A 19,786-nucleotide genomic window follows, 5' to 3' on the forward strand; every position below is an offset into this window, starting at 1 on the left:
GCTAACTAGCGTTAGCGCAATGACTGGAAGTGTATGGGTAGCAGATAACGCAATGACTGGAAGACTATGGGTACCACTAGTTAGTATTGGCTCGTGAAACTACCATCATACCGGACAGAGAGAAAATGGTATCAATGAGTTCATGTGATTCTGGGAAAGTAGATAAAGGGCCTCATTGCCAAAATCCCAAAGTATCCCTTTAATGTAAGCTCTGTCTCCATCAGAAGAGTGACACTAAAGACTTGTGGTGAGCAGAGTCACAGACCTTTACATCGTTCAAGACTGGTGCTTTTTGAGGTGTTAAAGTTCAGAGTTTGCCATTGTTATGTAAATGCAGGCTAAAAAAGTACCCGGGGCCCAGTGAGAGACGGGTACCGGCCCGTGTAGATGGAAAAAGAAAAGGCTGAGCCTTTTGGGTAAATCTGTCAGTGGAAATGCGCCAGTAGTTTCTTCCTCTCTGTTTTATGTTGTTTGGTTCCTAATGAACATGACCCTGGATGAGACCCTTGCTGAACATTGTTTAGGGAATTGCTTTCCAAAGGGTACACACTCATTGAAATATCAGAAGGGGGATTAAAAAAAAGATTTACACCATGAAAAACCCTGAAATGTATTCTTTAATTTAATTCAAAATAAATACTACCACGGCAATGCAAGTCCACTATTGGTTTCTTGCCCTAATGTTTTGGTAAGAAAACAAAACAGGCAAACAATCAAAAAACAATTGGATAAAAAACAGACTTTAGTAATGCATCCAACAATATCATCCTTCAGCGACTTAAAGAGAGGTGCCTTTCTGACTCTGAACAAGACTGGGTAACACTGCCTAGAATGACAAACATAAATAAAACTAGTACTATGGTACAAAACAAAAAAAGAGGGGAATGGTAACAACCTGATGTAACCATATATCACTGCAGAATTGACCATGGTCCCATTTGAAAGGGAAAAATAAAACAGTGGGTGTCAATCCATTCGACCAACAGCGAAAAAGGGTCTCATCTCCATGGAAACCTCTTCTGGACAGACAGGTCGAGGCGACGATGACGGCCACAAAATGGTAGCGTCCAGTCAGTCTTTAACGTTGTAGTTTACGTTGTTTTAACCCAAAACGTAGTTCTCAGTCTTTCTTTTCCTCCGGTCTTGGTTCTCGTCAGCAAGCTTGAAGTACAGTCACACACATAAGTTCATGTCTGGCCAAGACGCCACTAAGAACAAAAAAAGGCATTGCATATTTACATCACAAAAGGTGGGGGGGAACTGCTTTGCTTTTCTCTCTCTCCATTCTCACACAGTCCTCATCCTATCATCATACACAAGTATATTCATGGCTCAGTTTCACGTGATCTGTGGCCCAACATGGTTAGTGATTATTGATGCCTTCCGCCCACCTTGTCGATTTGGGAAGAAAACCAAGGGTATGTGTGATTGATGGGGAGATAATGTTTTTTTTTTTTTTTACAGATCTCAATGTCTGTCACAAGCCATATCAGCAGAGCTCAGAGCTGGCTCTGATGTTAGAGTGTATGTGTGAGCGTGTGTGCGCTATGACAGCACAAGGTGAACCTGTATAAGCCACATTCCTTGTGTAAACATCCATACCACTATTTTTTCTATAGCTATGAAAATAAGTTATTAATCAAATGACTGTGGAAAAAGATGCAAAAAAGGCTTGTATATTCATAGTAGCTTTTCCCTGATGGGTGTGTAAAACTAAACTGGTAGCTGAGTTGAATGCGGTTGTGCTCTGTGTTGCCTGAGTGAACCGTGCAGTATCTGGCAGTTTAGTGTTTCTGTCAAACAATAACCAAGTAGAAATCTCTGGCTGAAAATGAAAAGGTCAAAAAGGATGAAAAGAAATAACACTGACAATGAAATTGGAATGAAAGAAACTCCGTCAGTTCTGTCTTTTTTGTTGTTTTTAGTAGACAGTGATTCTCGTTGCCATGGGATTGGAGAATGTGCGCCGCCATGGCATTGTATATGAGAAAAATAATAGTTTCAATGAACAACGAGCCCCCCGACCCAAACCCTGTCTGTATGATACGAAACATCTGCACACGTAAGGCAACATTTTTGGTTTTGTTCCCTAGAACGGCTCTTCCAAACCAAGTGCAAAAAAGTTGAAAATAAAATAAAAAACGGACAAAGAACGTAACAGGTCGACAACCTAATACTGACGGATAAAAATACATAACAAAAACATTGCCTTCTGCAGTATATAGCGTTGAAAATGTAAGATACTTTTTTTTTTGTGGAGAGACCAGCTTGAGTCTATCCCACTGTGCAAAACCCCTTTTATAGTCCCTAAAAAGACGACTTCTCCCAGTCTGCACTCGAATACAGAGAAGGAGAAAAGAGGGGAGACTTTTCCTAAAATGGCTACGTGTTTTCCTCGAAACGGCCGCGCGGCGGGGGGGGCGATACTGGCTGACTGGCAATGACCTTCACTCCCGTCCGCTGGCTGAATACGAGAATTGTGGGAAATGAGGCCTCCGTTCGCTGTCACCCTCGCCCATCCCGTCTTCATCGTCTGCAGAAAGAGAGAAATGGGAGGGGGAGAAGGACAGGTAAGTCTGGGCTCAATAACAAACTTAATTAAGTTAAGGGTGTTATAACCTGCAATTAAGTTTCATTACTTAGATGCACTTGAGTAACAGTTTTATCTTAGAATAATCACTAAATAACACCCAACAATTCAACAGACTAATCATCCTTTCAAATAGTAATTGCTGTGTATCATAGGGTAATATGCCACGAATGGACCTGTCCGTTTGCGTTGGAGTCTATGGCAGAAAACCCCTATTCAACCCATGCTGAGGGATCCGACGGACACTTACATTTTTCCGGGGGAGTGATGGTGATCGTCTGTGCCGTGAACTCCTCATCGAAATACCGGGTGTCCGTCTCTGAGGACACCTGGGGCATGAAGGGGGGGACCAACTAGGGGAGAGGGAGGGGACACCGTTGTCACATGTAATATATAATTGATATGCCATTTAGCAGACGCTTTTATCCAAAGCCACTGACATTAGTGCGTGCATACATTTTGGTATCGGTGGCCTTAGCAGGAATCAAACCAAAGATCTTGACATCATGCTTAATCAACTGAGCCACACAGGACCACAGTGACACACTGATGTCCGTGCCTCGTGTGTGACATGTCAATATTTGCATATTTGACTGGAAAAACACTAGTCATTTTGACCTGCATGGAATACTCTGAATTTGTTCAAAAGTCGGTGGGAGGGCACAGAACTGGTCAAGTGAAGAAGACTCACCTTTTTGTCGTAGACGTCTTGCCAGTCTACCGCCACAAAGAAACTGTGGCGCATGATCTCCTTTGCGTCGTCTGGACCGCCACCAAGTCTGTCGGAAATAAAGAAACATACAAATGTGAACACTTTCTAGAAATCCTGTCGTGAAACAAGACAAGAACATGAGCTAGGTGCAAATCCTGCAATAGCATCATGTGGTGAATGAGAGAATGTTCTCCCTTGGGTTTTCCACTAACCTAGCTGCCTCTCAAGCTTTTTCAAGCTTTTGAGTGACAAACGGCTTTGTAGAAGAGCGATAAACAAATGAAAACAAATTGCGGTGAGGTAGTATTTCATATAGCAGGATCAGTGTGAGCCAGTAACTCCTGTACAAAAAGACTAAATTATGGGAAGTTACAGTTGAGGGTTGGTTAGCATGAGTCAATAACCCATTTCAAGTTGATCTGTTATGAAGTAGGAAATGTGTTGTGTCAAAACTATTTGGCAGAGATTGTTGGCTGATCACTGACCCATCTTCGTATAATCCCCCACTGGAGCCTTGATGTGTGTGTTTGTCTGTCTGTGTACTAGAGGTCAACCGATTAATCAGAATGGCCGATTAATTAGGGCCGATTTCATAATCTGTAATCGGTATTTTTGGACACCGATTTGCCGTTTTTTTTTTACACCTTTATTTAACTAGGCAAGTCAGTTAAGAACACATTCTTATTTTCAATGAAGGCCTAGGAACGGTGGGTTAACTGCCTTGTTCAGGGGCAGAACGACAGATTTGTACCTTGTCAGCTCGGGTGTTCAATCTTGCAACCTTACGGTTAACTAGTCCAACGCTCTAACCACCTGCTTTACATTGCACTCCACGAGGAGCCTGCCTGTTACGCGAATGCAATAAGAAGGCAAGGTAAGTTGCTAGCTAGCATTAAACTTATCTTATAAAAAACAATCAATCAATCATAATCACTAGTTAACTACACATGGTTGATGATATTACTAGTTTATCTAGCCTGTCCTGCGTTGCATATAATCGATGCGGTGCGCATTCGCGAAAAAGGACTGTCATTGCTCCAACGTGTACCTAACCATAAACATCAATGTCTTTCTTAAAATCAATACACAAGTATATATTTTTAAACCTGCATATTTAGCTAAAAGAAATCCAGGTTAGCAGGCAATATTAACCAGGTGAAATTATGTCACTTCTCTTGCGTTCATTGGCATGCAGAGTCAGGGTATATGCAACAAGCTGGGCCGCCTGGCTCGTTGCGAACTAATTTGCCAGAATTTTGCGGAATTATGACATAACATTGAAGGTTGTGCAATGTAACAGGAATATTTAGACTTAGGGATGCCACCCGTTAGATAAAATACGGAACGGTTCCGTATTTCACTGAAAGAAAAAACGTTTTGTTTTCGAGATGATACTTTCTGGATTCGACCATATTAATGACCTAAGGCTCGTATTTCTGTGTGTTTATTATATTATAATTAAGTCTATGATTTGATAGAGCAGTCTGACTGAGCGGTGGTAGGCACCAGCAGGCTCGTAAGCATTCATTCAAACAGCACTTTCGTGCGTTTTGCCAGCAGCTCGTCGCAATGCTTCAAGCTTTGCGCTGTTTATGACTTCAAGCCTATCAACTCCCAAGATTAGGCTGGTGTAACCAATGTGAAATGGCTAGCTAGTTAGCGGGGTGCGCGCTAATAACGTTTCAAACGTCACTCGCTCTGAGACTTGGAGTAGTTGTTCCCCTTGCTCTGCATGGGTAACGCTGCTTCGAGGGTGGCTGTTGTCGATGTGTTCCTGGTTCGAGTCCAGGTAGGAGCGAGGAGAGGGACGGAAGCTATACTGTTACACTGGCAATACTAAAGTGCCTATAAGAACATCCAATAGTCAAAGGTATATGAAATACAAATCGTTTAGAGAGAAATAGTCCTATAATTCCTATAATAACTACAACCTAAAACGTCTTACCTGGGAATATTGAAGACTCATGTTAAAAGGAACCACCAGCTTTCTATTGTTCTTAAACGTTAGCTTTCTTACATGGCACATATTGCACTTTAACTTTCTTCTCCAACACTTTGTTTTTGCATTATTAAACCCAATTGAACATGTTTCATTATTTATTTGAGGCTAAATTGATTTTGATGTATTATATTAACTTAAAATAAGTGTTCATTCAGTATTGTTGCAATTGTCATTATTACAAATAAAATAAAAAATACAACAACAAAAAAATACAAAAATATTAAAAAAAGAAATAATAATAAAAATTGTCCGATTAATCGGCATCTGCTTTTTTTGGTCCTCCAATAATCGGTATCGGTGTTGAAAAATCATATTCGGTCGACCTCTACTGTGTACATCTCTCTTGCTTCAGTGCATGCATGCAACGCTCTGTCTGTCTGTCTGTCTGTCTGTCTGTCTGTCTGTCTGTCTGTCTGTCTGTCTGTCTGTCTACCGTTTGTTGGGGTCCTTGATGAGCAGGCCGGAGAGCAGAGACTTGGAGTCGGAGGAGAGCGTGCGCGGAAACTTGATCTCCTCCATGAGGATCAGCTCAAACAGCTTCTCGTGGTCCTGGTTGTAGAAGGGCAGCCGGCCGCACATCATCTCGTACATGACCACGCCCAGACCCCACCAGTCCACCGCCCGGCCGTAATCATTGTCCTCCAGCACCTAGCATAGGGACATCATGACATAATACAGTACGTTTTACACACTTCATATGTATAACCTGTACTCTAGTCAAGGCTCATCCTATATAACTTCTGCATATATATTGTCCAAAATGTCTATACACACCACAATATACATATATATTTCAGACTGACATTGCTCGTTCTGATATTTTCTCTTTTTATTTTGGGGATTTCTGTGTATTGTTAGGTACGGATGGAGCTAGGAACACAAGCATTTCGCTGCACCTGCGATAACAGGTGAAAAATAGGTGTACGTGACCAATAACATTTGATTTTATTAGTATGTGACTTGACTTTATCCTCTTGGCCCCCTTGGGAGCAATGGGTGTCCACCACTGGGGCCCCCTTGGGAGCATAGGGCGTCCACCACTGGGGCCCCCTTGGGAGCATAGGGCGTCCACCACTGGGGCCCCCTTGGGAGCATAGGGCGTCCACCACTGGGGCCCCCTTGGGAGCATAGGGCGTCCACCACTGGGGCCCCCTTGGGAGCATAGGGCGTCCACCACTGGGGCCCCCTTGGGAGCATAGGGCGTCCACCACTGGAGCCCCCTTGGGAGCATAGGGCGTCCACCACTGGAGCCCCCTTGGGAGCATAGGGCGTCCACCACTGGAGCCCCCTTGGGAGCATAGGGCGTCCACCACTGGAGCCCCCTTGGGAGCATAGGGCGTCCACCACTGGAGCCCCCTTGGGAGCATAAGGCGTCCACCACTGGAGCCCCCTTGGGAGCATACAGCATTCATACCGTTCTTCTCTCCACCTCACTCGTTTCCATGCAATGGCTTTTGTCTCTTGCTAATCGATCCCCGCTTTACTCAGTATTAGTATGGAGTTAGTATATATTAGACACCTAGAATATTTCCTCCCATAAGAAAACCTGGATATATCTCACAACATGGCATTTTGGGTAGTGTAGTGTACATCAGTGTGAGCTCTGACCTCTGGAGCCAGGTACTCCGGCGTGCCGCAGAAGGTCTTCATGGTGGCCGCGTCTGTGATTCCCTCTTTGCAGAGGCCGAAGTCCGTGATCTTGACGTGCCCGTCTTTATCCAGCATCAAGTTCTCCAGCTGCCAATGAGCATAAATACCATGTTATATGTTGAATATACGTCCCAATAATATATCCATTCTCAGCAGCATGCTCGTTTTAAGTCAAATCCTCACTTAGTCTCCCATTGGACTTAGTTAGGATTGGAAGTAAGGATTCGTCTCTAAGAGAAGTCTACACATGGTGTTATGATAGATATAGAGATGACTGTCCATATGAATGCATGTACCTTCAGATCGCGGTACACTATCTTGGCAGAGTGAAGGTAGTCTAAAGCGGAGACGATCTCAGCTCCGTAGAATCGCGTGCGGTCCTCAGAGAACACTCGCTCTCTTGACAAATGGAAAAACAGCTGCGGGGAAAATCGGGAAAGAAAGAAATAAATGGTAAAAACGCGTATCAAAACCTACAATTATTTAAAGTTATGTTAAATTCAAATATATATTTACACATCTGCATATAAAGGTATAGTTCCATTCACTAATAGCTCTCTAAAAAAGATGTCCTGGGCCAGTATTCACACATCGTCTCAGAGTAGGAGTGCTGATCTAAGATCAGTTTTGCCTTTTAAAATCAGAATGAATAGGAGGGGGACTTGATCCTAGATCAGCATTCCTAATCTGAGACGGTCCCTGGAAATAATAATTTCGGCTCCTGGAAAGAATTCTACATTGTGGAAGAGGAAGGTGCAACAGTCTCAGGGAATCCTCATCAACACAGTGTCTGGAAAAAAAAAGAAAAAATTAAGTGCTCATCTTCCAAAGGTATCTCAGGTAGCACAGGCATCTCTTACCTCTCCTCCGTTTACATACTCCATGACGAAGCACAACCGGTCCTTGGTCTGAAAGGAGTACTTCAGAGACTGGAGAAAAACAAGAGTTGCACCATCGTTGTTATTTTGTTTCTTTACATCCACACAAACAGATGTTCATTTATCCCATGAATTCATATCTAATGACACATGCAACAGTAGAACAGCTGAAATGTTTATTCAATCAAGACTTTGCTTTTGACTGAGTCTGTGGATACATCCCAAGTGGCACCCTATTCCCTATATAGTGCACTACTTTTGATCAGAGCCATATGGGTGCCATTTTGAGACATGGCCTCCAAGTGAATAATACAGGCTTACAGTATAAAGTTTGCCTTTAAGTCTTTGCTAAACAATACTCACGGTTAGGAATGGATGCCGGGTGTTTTTTAACACTCTGCTTTCTGTGAGGGTGTGAGCAACTTCGTCCTGCGTTACAAGGAAAGAGAGGAAAATCCAGAAACGGGGGTAGAGAGAGAGAAGGAAAGAGAGCAATAGAGAACGGGAGAGAAAGAATGTTAGGATGTAGAAGGTACAAGGCGCCAAATGGCCATATCTGCATCCATTCCAACAGGGCTCAGTTCTTTCAACCAGTGTTTCTCGACCTCCAGTCTGTGGGATGGTCCCAGACACTCATTTAGTCAGTTCTATAGCACAAGTTTAAATGTACTTCCAAGCAGGAAAAAACAGAGTTTGCAGATGTACATGTACACATTACCTCGACTGAATAGTCAGTGCCCCTGCATATTGACTCTGTACCGGTACCCCCTGTATATAGCCTCGATACTGTTATTTTACTGCTGCTCTAATTATTTGTTACTTTTATTTTTTACTTAACACGCATTTCCCTTAAAACTGCATTGTTGGTTAAGGGCTTGTAAGTAAGCATTTCACTGTAAGGTCTACCTACACCTGTTGTATTCGGCGCATGTGACTAATACAATTTGATTTGATCCCTAGTATGAAAAAGGTTGAGATTAAACTGCTTTACACCAGCCAGTACCTTGGCGATGATGACTTCCTTCTTCAGGATCTTCATGGCGTAATACGTTCCGCTCGCCTTCTCCTTCACCAGAATGACTTTCCCAAAAGTGCCTTTGCCCAGTAGTTTCAGATAGTCAAAGTCATTCATTGTCTGTCAGAGAGGAGAGAAGATGAAAGTAGAGGAGAAAAGAGAAGAGGAGAAGCCTTCATTGAGATGAGAGGGACAATCTTAGTTGGTGTTTATGTGCCTATCTACCAATGTATGACCTGTGCTCAGTCCCCAGGGTGGCTCACCTTCCGTTTGTGTTGGCTGGTGGAGGTGTCCATCTCCTCCTCGTTGACCTCGTTCTCGATCTGCGACGTGGGGCTGCACAGGCTGCCCTCCTCCTCCTGCTTGGCCAGGGAGTCAGCCACCATCTGGATGGCCTCGGCCCACTCATCCCTGGAACCAACCAACAGCAGCTCACTTTAATACACTGCTATATCGTGTGTGTGTGTGTGTGAGATATATATATATATGCTGAGGAAAGCACACATTTAGAAAAGTGCAGGGTACAAAACAAATGCCATGGAGAAATCTAGAGACATACCCCCATTCTGTCTGGATGCTCCCGTGGTTTGCTAAAACTAGTTACGTCAAAACATGCAACTGCTGCTGTGGAAGTTTTATGTTTAGATTAACACGTTTTAGCAGCATCTAAACAGTGTTAAGGTATTTCACTTCATTTTCCAATGGCGTTTTTCCCTAAAAGTGAAATAGGAGGCAAGGCAGTAATAGAGGAAGTAGAGGAAGAGGAGAGAGAGAGGAGGGAGTGAGAGAGAGGGTGACACCTCTCATCGGGCGTGTCCACATGGAATGTCCTCTCAATAACCGTGGTCCACTGCAAACAGCGGATGATGAATGTGTTGGGCTTGGGCCGCTCTGTCTTCATCAGCTGACATTCTGAGGAGAGGGAGAAAGAGGGAGAGACAGAGGGTGTGTCGGGAAGGAGAGGGAAGAAGGAGAGAGAGATAGAAGGTAAAAAATAAAATGACAAAGCATCACGAGCGTCACAGAATAAACATTTGTAACTCACTACTGTTTCTAACTGTGGCAACAGTGTTGTACTATATTCAAGTAGCACTACTTTAGCTCTGAACGTTTGACAGGGACACATTGGCTCTAGGGAGTGCACACTGCCTAACATGGGAACATTCATTGATATTTTAAATTATGAAAAATGTCAAATGTTGTAAGGTGCCTTTGGAAAGTATTCAGACCCCTTGACTTGTTCCACATTGTTACATTACAGCCGTATTATAAAATGTATTAGTTTTTTCCCCTCATCAATCTACACACAATACTCCATAATGACAAAGCAAAAACAGGTTATACATTTTTGCTAATTTATTAAAAATATCACATTTACATAAGTATTCAGACCATTTTTGGCAGCAATTACAGCCTCGAGTCTTCTTGGGTATACAAGCTTGGCACACCTCTATTTGGGAATTTTCTCCCATTCTTCTCTGCAGATGCTCTCAAGCTCTGTCAGGTTGGTGTCAGGTTGGATGGAGAGCGTTGCTGCACAGCTATTTACAGGTCTCTCCAGAGATGTTTGATCGGGTTCAAGTCCAGGCTCTGGCTGGGCCACTCAAGGACATTCAGAGACTTGTCCCGAAGTCACTCCTGCGTTGTCTTGGCTGTGTGCTTAGGGTCGTTGTCCTGTTGCAAGTTGAACCTTTGCCCCAGTCTGAGGTCCTGAGCAGGTTTATCATCAAGGATCTATCTGTACTTTGCTCCGTTCATCTTTCCTTTGATCCTGATTCCTGACTAGTCACCCAGTCTCTGCCGCTGAAAAACATCCCCACAGCATGATGCTGCCACCACCATGCTTCACCGTAGGGATGGTGCCAGGTTTATTCCAGACGTGACGCTTGGTATTCAGGCCAAAGAGTTCAATCTTGGTTTCATCAGACCAGAGAATCTTGTTTCTCATGGACAGAGTCTTTATGTGCCTTTTGGAAAACTAAGCGGGCTGTCGTGTGCCTTTTACCGAGGAGTGGCTTCGGTCTGGCCACTCCACCATAAAGGCCTGATTGGTGGAGTGCTGCAGAGATGGGAGAACCTTCCAGAAGGACAACCATCTCCACAGAGGAACTTGCGCTCTGTCACAGTGACCATCAGGTTCTTGATCACATCCCTGACCAAGGCCCTTCTCCCCCGATCGATCAGTTTGGCCAGGCGGCCAGCTCTAGGAAGAGTCTCGGTGGTTCCAAACTTCTTCCATTTAAGAATGATGGGAGTGCACTATGTTCTTGGGGACCTTCAATGCTGCAGAAATGCGTTGGTACCCTTCCCCAGATCTGTGCCTCGACACAATCCTGTCTCGGAGCTCTACAGACAATTCCTCCGACCTCATGGCTTAGTTTTTGATCTGACATGCACTGTCAACTGTGGGACCTATTTTTAATACATTTGCAAAAATTTTGAACAACCTATTTCGCTTTGTCATTATGGGATATTGTGTGTAGGATTTTTTATTTATTTAATCAATTTTAGAATAAAATGTTGAAAAAGTCAAGGGGTCTGAATACTTTCCAAAGGCACTGTATATTGTAATACAATACACCCAACACACCAAGGGGCGGTTTCCCGGGACAGATTAAACCTAGTCCTGGACAATCATTTTCTATGGAGATTCTCCATTGAGCTTGCTTTTTAGTCCAGGACTAGGTTTAATCGGTGTCTGAGAAACCGCCCACAAATGGTCGAAAATGGAGACTGACGAAGGTGAGGAGGACCTACTTGCTACAGAGAAGTTATTGAGGGGATAGGCCAGGTCTGCGTCCTGGGGTTTGTCTTTGTAGCCGATGAAGGATCCGTCGGTCTTCAGCAGGAAGTAACGCGGCCTCCAGTTCTTTATGTACTCACCTGCAACAAGTCCAGCAGGGATTGGTTCATACTGGAAACGTAGCTTATCAGCTTTTATAGTTACTGACTGACTGGCTGGCTGCAGCGGTCAGACCTTTGCTGCATCCTAAATGGTCATCTTTCCTTTATAGTGCCAGGGCTATGGGCCCTGGACAAAAGTAATGTATTATAAAGGGAATGTGATGCCATCTGGGATGTACCCCTATGTACGGCTTTAATTAAGTGCATTTTCATTTAACAGTATGGCACGATTCATTATGGTTCAAGCAGTTTAATACATCATTAATTAATAGATGAGGGTCCATGCTGGTGTTTGCTTGCAAGATGTCCATGAGGACCATGTTGTAGAAGAGCTCCATTTTGCCAATAGGCTATATGGTATCATTGAACTTTCTTTTTCTTTTTACCACAAGTGACATAGTGTGCAAAAATACAAGTATAAAACTGATTGTTTGCTACTAGTTTAACTCTAAACCACTAGCTACCCTTCAGTGTTTAGAAGACTGTAACTGGATTTTGTACAAGCACAAAAGTGCCTGAAACAATTCAGTGGCTCCTGGGCTCTGAAAGGAAGGAACTGGGGAGTTAAGCCATCCTCCAAGAGCTCAAATTTGTCTGTGGCAGTGTCACAGCCTGAGGCTAAACAATATATAGACACACACTGCACGCACACACAATCCATGTGTTCAACCAGTCAACACAGCTTAAAATCCTCCATACCACATGCTGTGCATACTAGCTATAAGCCAGGGGTTGGAACCGGTTCAGGCAACAGAACCGAAAACCGGAAAATAGCAAAATGAAACTAAAGTGATCTAAACCGTTCTGGAACTGAACCGATATATTAAAATCACGGGAATCAGTTAATAATGTTATTTTACCTTCCGGGCATTTTTTTCTGGTCCCATAAAAATGGCAATAAACCGCCTATGCAAAGCCCTTACTCCATCACTCAGAAACATATTCCCGTGTCTACCTGCCAGCTGGAAATCTTTGCCAGTGTGTGTAGGCTACCTGCCCCTCCGAAGCATAGGCTACTGATGACGTTACAAGTGTGATTCAGAAATTAGGGAGACAATTTTAATTAGAGAAGAATGGATTCACTTTTTCAATGCTAGTTAAGGATACTATAGTTATCACAACGATACTATAGTTATCACGTTTCACATTGGATTTACTAACTACAACAACGTTAAGACATGTTTTTAATTCGAGTGCAGCTCTGCACACACACGTTTGTTAGCTAGCTAACCTTAGCTTTAGTACAACGTTAAGCCAACTCTCGGAAGTTCAAAGACATTCAAAGTTCCTCGACAGAAGCCGCTTCTCCGTAGGTATAATTCTGTGGGCCTAATTCAGATAATGCATGTCATAACAAGATGCCCTGCGCTTCAAGACAAGCCTCCTCCATCTTCTCTCGCCTGCAAAATTTCAGTCGCATCTCGCGCCCTGCTCTATCCACACTGATTGGTGAAGTAATTTAATGTTGAACAAAATTTAATTTTTAAAAATGTTTTCAGAGGTTTAACCTGTTGGGGCTAGGGGGCAGTATTAGCACGGCCGGATAAAAAACGTACCCGATTTAAACTGGTTACTACTCTTGCCCAGAAACGAGAATATGCATATAATTAGTAGATTTGGATAGAAACCACTCTAAAGTTTCTAAAACTGTTTGAATGGTGTCTGTGAGTATAACAGAACTCATATGGCTGGCCAAAACCTGAGAAGATTCCATACAGGAAGTGCCCTGTCTGACAATTTGTTCTCCTTCTGCGACATCTCTATCGAATATACAGCATCTCTGCTGTAACGTGACATTTTCTAAGGCTTCCATTGGCTCTCAGAAGGCGCCAGAAAGTGGAATGACGTCTCTCCAGTCTCTGGGCGAAAAACAGCAGGAGATTTTGTGAGTGGTCAGGCTGAGAACAGTGACACTGGAGATGCGCGTTCATGTGAATTCTCCATGTTTTTCTTTCTCTCTTTGAATGAATACAACGTGGCCCGGTTGGAATATTATCACTATTTTATGAGAAAAATAGCAGAAAAATTGATTTTAAACAGCGTTTGACATGCTTCTAAGTACGGTAATGGAATATTTTGAATTTTTGTCACGAAATGCGCTCGCACGTCACCCTTCGGATACTGACCTGAACGCACGAACAAACAAAACGGAGCTATTTGGATAATAACTATGGATTATTTCGAACCAAAACAACATTTGTTGTTGAAGTAGAAGTCCTGGGAGTGCATTCTGACGAAGAACAGCAAAGGTAATCCAATTTTTCTTATAGTAAATCTGAGTTTGGCGAGGGCCAAACTTGGTGGGTGTCAAATTAGCTAGCCGTGATGGCCGGGCTATCTACTCAGAATATTGCAAAATGTGCTTTCACCGAAAAGCTATTTTAAAAATCTGACACCGCGATTGCATAAAGGAGTTCTGTATCTATAATTCTTAAAATAATTGTTTTGTATTTTGTGAACGTTAATCGTGAGTAATTAAGTAAATTCACCGGAAGTTTGCGGTGGGTATGCTAGTTCTGAACATCACATGCTAATGTAAAAAGCTGGGTTTTGATATAAATATGAACTTGATTGAACAAAACATGCATGTATTGTATAACATAATGTCCTAGGAGTGTCATCTGATGAAGGTCATCAAAGGTTAGTGCTGCATTTAGCTGTGGTTTTGGTTTTTGTGACATATATGCTTGCTTTAAAAATGGCTGTGTGATTATTTTTGGCAGGGTGCTCTCCTGACATAATCTAATGTTTTGCTTTCGCTGTAAAGCCTTTTTGAAATCGGACAGTGTGGTTAGATTAACGAGAGTCTTGTCTTTAAAATGGTGTAAAATAGTCATATGTTTGAGAAATTGAAGTTATGGCATTTATGAGGCATTTGTATTTCGTGCCACGCGATTCCACTGGCTGTTGACTAGGTGTTGCCCAGGGAGGTTAAAAAGGAACAGTACTTTTTTGTTTCAAACTGGTTCAGAACTTTATTTTGCTGGTCGGAACAGTGGAACGGAACGAAAAAATAATGGTCCTGTTCAGAACGAAACGATTGGAAAATGATTTTGGTTCCAACCCCTGGTTATAATAATACAATATTCCATTTATTCCTTTCCCTGTTTGTTTCCATGTTTATGTATATACAGGTATGTGGGGACCGGGGGTGTTTGAAAAGGGGTGTTTGTTTTCTTGATGTGATATATACTCAAATACTGTAAACATCACCGATCATCAAATCAATCAATCGACTCACCTCTCTTCTGAACCCAGCCTTCCTTGACAACGTTTTGGTCGCTCATAGTGGCTTCGCCTTGACCGTCAGCCCAGTGCTCAGACCCAGGGGGGTGGGGGGGGTCAGCAGTCCTGACCTTGCTGTCTCTTCCTCAGACACACACCCACTCTCCTCACTCTGTCTTTGTGTGTGTTGTCTCTCTCCGTCTTTTCCCCAACTCCCTTGGCTCTCTCTTTTTCTTCTCCTTTCTTCTCACTACCTCCCCTCTACTCCTGTTTTCCTCTCACTCTGTCTTTACTCCCCTAATCGTCTCTCACACTACCTCTCTTTCACTAGTTCTCCACGTCTTCCTTCGCTCTCTCTCAAGGCACTCCAGCGGTGACTCAGCCTGGAAGGAAGCAGGGGAGAGAGAAAGGGGAGGAAAAAAAGGTCCATGGATCGCTCTCCACACACACACACACACACTACATCTCCGCCCCCCTCTCGTTCCTTTACAAACACTTATGTGAGAACTGGAGTCATTGTTAAGACCCAGAATGCGCTTCCCGTCCCGTCCCCTCCCTGCCCACCGGCAGATTTGTCCCCTTTCCTCTCTTTCCCTGCTCTTTGGCGGGCCTAAAACTGCTTATGCAGCGCCATTGATCAGATTTTCTTAAAGGTACACATCCTTTACGGCCACCTTGTGTCTATTCTGGTTCCAATGGATTATTCTAAATTGTCTATTAGGATGTACACAAACAACATCAGAGGCAAGGTCAGAGCCGCGTATAAGGTCCACGCAAGGCTTTGCCGCTTTTGAACTTAGATGTTTTGAGTATCTACTACACTGTTAGATAATGTGTGCCTTGAGGACTCTACATAGACTTTGTTTGATTGAGCGACATATGCGCTTTGATGGCAATGAAAGAACCAAATAGCCTCGATCTAGCAGCAGCATACCACCCTGCATCCCACTTCTGGCGTAACTCTGATGCTAGGCAGGTTTGGTCCCTGGATGGGAGCCCAGACGCTGCTGGAAGTGGTGTTGGAGGGCCAGTAGGAGGAACCTTTCCTCTGGTCTAAAAAAAACTATCACAACCACCCGACCTCAACGCAATTGAGATGGTTTGGGATGAGTTGGACAGCAGAGTGAAGGAAAAGCAGCAAACAAGTGCTCAGCATATGTGGGAACTCCTTCAAGAGTGTTGGAAAAGCATTCCTCATGAAGCTGGTTGAGAGAATGCCAAGAGTGTGCAAAGCTGTCATCAGGGCAAAGGGTGGCTATTTGAAGAATCTCAAATATAACATCTATTTTGATTTGTTTAACACTTTTTTGGGTTACTACATGATTCCATATGTGTTATTTCGTAGTTTTGATGTCAACACTATTATTCTACAATGTAGAAAATAGTAAAAATAAAGAAAAACCCTGAAATGAGTAGGTGTGTCCAAACTTTTGACTGGTACTGTATATAACTTGAATCCCAACCTAGCCAGTCTGATGTCTCTAAAAGCATTTATCTTTAGTTACTTTTCACTGCGTATATTTAGATGTGACTAAGTATGATGGCTATTGGCTACAACGATGACAACATTAGCACGGACCTCAGTCAATCACTCTAAATCCCAATAGGAGATCAATAGGAAAAGCAGCCAGCATGTACAAAGCATTATGTAGGCTTAGTCTACAAAAGGATTTCATTCTGGGTACACAATCATATTCAAGTTCAGAAACCGCTTCTGTGGTCCAATTCATGTCCTTTGTGGAGAGTAACCAGTGATACAAGGTGCCAAAATAGAGGCCAAATTGCCTGTGACAACCCATGAGTTTATTTTTGTTCAAAGTGAAGCACTACTACTGTACTAGGAGAAAACTGCACAGTGTTTTGTTGTCAGAGATTGGAGGCCTGTCAAAAGCAGCCGACTGATGTGAAAGACCTGGCTCTGGGATGAAAAATAAATGATATCAATCCAATGACAACAAAAACAATGGCTGACATGACCAGACTTTCCATTTTAGAAGCCATTACAAGTCACATGTGCAAACCTTTTCCGCAATAATCGTCTCTGCCACCAATGTACAAGACATGGATAGGCCTTGCACCACATAGAAATAAGCAAATATTGAAACAACAGCTTTTGTTTCAAGGGCGTGTGGTGTCATTTGCTCTTACATAATAACATCCGCCTGCCATAACGTTACACACTTAATTATACAACAATAATAAGAGGCACAAAATCATTACTGGGTAAAGGGTGATTTTTAAACAATGTTCACGTGCCCATCAAACGGATAAAATGTCAAGTGATTGGGGGAAGAATTTGAAAACCGAGCTAGCTAGCCACTGAACGAGGCTAACGAACGTAGCAAACGTTAGCTGGCAGCTAGCTGACAGTCTCCTCTTGACGTTTTGCCTTTTTTACGACTTCCTACATTTATTCCTAGGTCGTTAGCGTTTTTTTTTAGATATATATACACATTGGCCATAGAAACATGTGGCTTTATGTTTTAATAAAGACAATTTGTTTAGGCGCAAAGACTGGGCCGAAGCCAGACAGCAACACCACCCCATCATTATAGCTCGCGCTTGAGAATGCCCAAGCCCTCCCGTTGCAGCATCCCAGCAGCATCACATCCCAAACTTGCAAATGACGTGCATTCATGCTAGCTAGCCCGCTACAGGCTAACGGTTGTTCCCACCCATATTACGTTAAAAATATGCTTCCACAGGCCCCAGAATAATGAACCCCAAACCCAGGGCTTCTTAAACCCTTTCTGCTTAATTTTTTTATAATGAGTATTTATTACATTGACATATTTTACCTGGCAGTCGAATAATGATAGCTAGGGACACCCCCCTTCGAGCGCTTGCGTGCTTCCAACGCAGCAAAATATTTGGAAAGAACAGTCAGTCAGTGATAAAAATAGAATGAGGACCGTGATCTATCCATTGCTGCTGATGCTGCGGCCAATTATAATGCCCGAAAATAATACTTTGTAGACAGAAATTGCGGCGATAGTCCTCCCCGGCTCTGCGACTAGCTTCAGCAGCTGTCGCTTGTTCTAAGGAAATCTCGTGACGTCACATGTAGCCAGATTTCGGACGACTTCCCTCTCCTCACGGCATTCATTCGCTTTTGTTGGTCCCCGGCTTTTGTTGGTCCCTCTCCCCCTTGGCTTGTATGTTTGCATGATCAGATGCAATCCAGTATAGGTTTACACTTGGTCATGGCAATGGTAAGGCATTTAGACATTCGACAGTGTTCAAACCAGCGAGATGAATTTGTGATTATTGTGGATAAAACATTAGGGATTTGTTATTTCAAATTAATCCATTTGGAATCCTATTATTCAGGTCGTCTCTTTCACTATCTGAATAGGGGCTTTGTTTAAATATTCTCATACCAGTCTAGCCTACTTCATGGGAGCATGACAAGGAACACACATGCAGCTCCTGGTACAGCAAGATCACAAGAACCTGCAACACATCCATTCAAATAGGTTGTTGTATTTTGGTACAATTTGAACTATAAAAAATATATATATATTCCTCTCCATCCCATGTTGGGAAAATAATATGCCATTGTGTGATCATATCTGATGTAGGGTAGCAGTGATGTTGGACTATGGGTGTGTTTTCATTCTACCAACATTGTAAGATTAGCAAAACTTTTTTATTTGGCACTTAGGGTGTGGTGCCTCCACCCAAATAAAAAATGTACAGTATTGACTTAAGAGTCGGCTATTTGTATAGAGCAGAGGTGATGTTTTGAGAGAAACACCACCCTCTAGTGTTATTAAAGGAAAACTGAAGGAATCCAACACGAGAGAACCCTCTCACCCCCAACTGAGCACCCCATAGCCTACTAACTACACTACCCTAACCATAACGCGTTTAATTGTGAAGGCATGGTTAATCCTGCTTAAATTAGTGCAGGTTGTCATGGTCACCCTGAACAACTTGATTAATTTGCTCAATGTCGCCATTCAGATTGTCAACCATACAACTTTTTGATGCAACACAGCTGCCAAGTGTCTGTCTGAAAAGGCATCCTATTCCCATACGGTACACACATTTTGACCAGAACCCATAATCCCTATACAGTCATATAATAAAATATATATATATATATTCATATAGCGCTTTTCATTACAAGTGTTGCTTTCATTTGATGCAAAACGCATCATCATGATCATGTGGCAAGTGACACTGCTTCTTGAAAGTCCAATATCTTGACATTTTGACAGCCGACATGCAAAACATTTTGCGTCTGTATTAACAGTGGACTATAATGAATAAAATACAGAAAGATAGTTGTATATAGCACTACAGTATATAGGGAATTGGGTGCCAGTTTGGACGCAGACCAGCCTAGATTAGTTTTCATCCAATTACTTGTAGGTTACGAGTTGTATTGGTTTCCCTGAAACCTCTTGATTAAAGTGGTGAATGAGTTGACCCTTTCTCCCAGTGTCAGTTTGCTGAGTTCCATTGGTTTGCTGTAGAGATGGAAGGGTTGGGTTTCTCTCTCCTGGTAACTATAGCAGGATGTGGGTCCCCTGCCAAGTCATTAGCTAGTATGTATGGGTTGCATCCAAATGGCACCCTATTCCCTATAAAGCACACTACTAAGCACACTACTTTTGACCAGAGCCCTATGGACCTTGGTCAAAAGCACTTTATAGGGAATAGGATGCCATTTGGGACATAGTCATTGCTATATGGAGAGAGAGGACTGAGGGCTCTGATGTGAACACAACAGAGTGAGCAGCACATCTCCTCTCTCTCTCTGAACCCTAAAGCCACAGGTAAGACTGATACTGTTTAATAGGAG

The 19,786-nt window shown here is 42.9% G+C and overlaps 1 protein-coding gene across 1 annotated transcript; it reads right to left on the reverse strand.

Moving 5' to 3' along the window:
- Positions 1-722: 722 nt before the first annotated feature.
- Positions 723-18,044, reverse strand: LOC115208587 (RAC-gamma serine/threonine-protein kinase). The gene is made up of 14 exons (XM_029776760.1): positions 17,775-18,044; positions 14,993-15,359; positions 11,605-11,730; positions 9,648-9,759; positions 9,111-9,258; positions 8,836-8,967; positions 8,196-8,261; positions 7,815-7,883; positions 7,251-7,373; positions 6,913-7,041; positions 5,738-5,952; positions 3,282-3,369; positions 2,841-2,943; positions 723-2,533 (listed from the first exon to the last, which is right to left on the reverse strand). The coding sequence occupies exons 2-14, from the start codon at positions 15,036-15,038 to the stop codon at positions 2,448-2,450; spliced, it is 1,443 nt and encodes a 480-aa protein (XP_029632620.1). The 5' UTR covers positions 15,039-15,359; positions 17,775-18,044; the 3' UTR covers positions 723-2,447.
- Positions 18,045-19,786: the final 1,742 nt, after the last annotated feature.

This window comes from Salmo trutta, chromosome 14 (genome assembly GCF_901001165.1).
Source record: "Salmo trutta chromosome 14, fSalTru1.1, whole genome shotgun sequence".
Taxonomy (NCBI): domain Eukaryota; kingdom Metazoa; phylum Chordata; class Actinopteri; order Salmoniformes; family Salmonidae; genus Salmo; species Salmo trutta.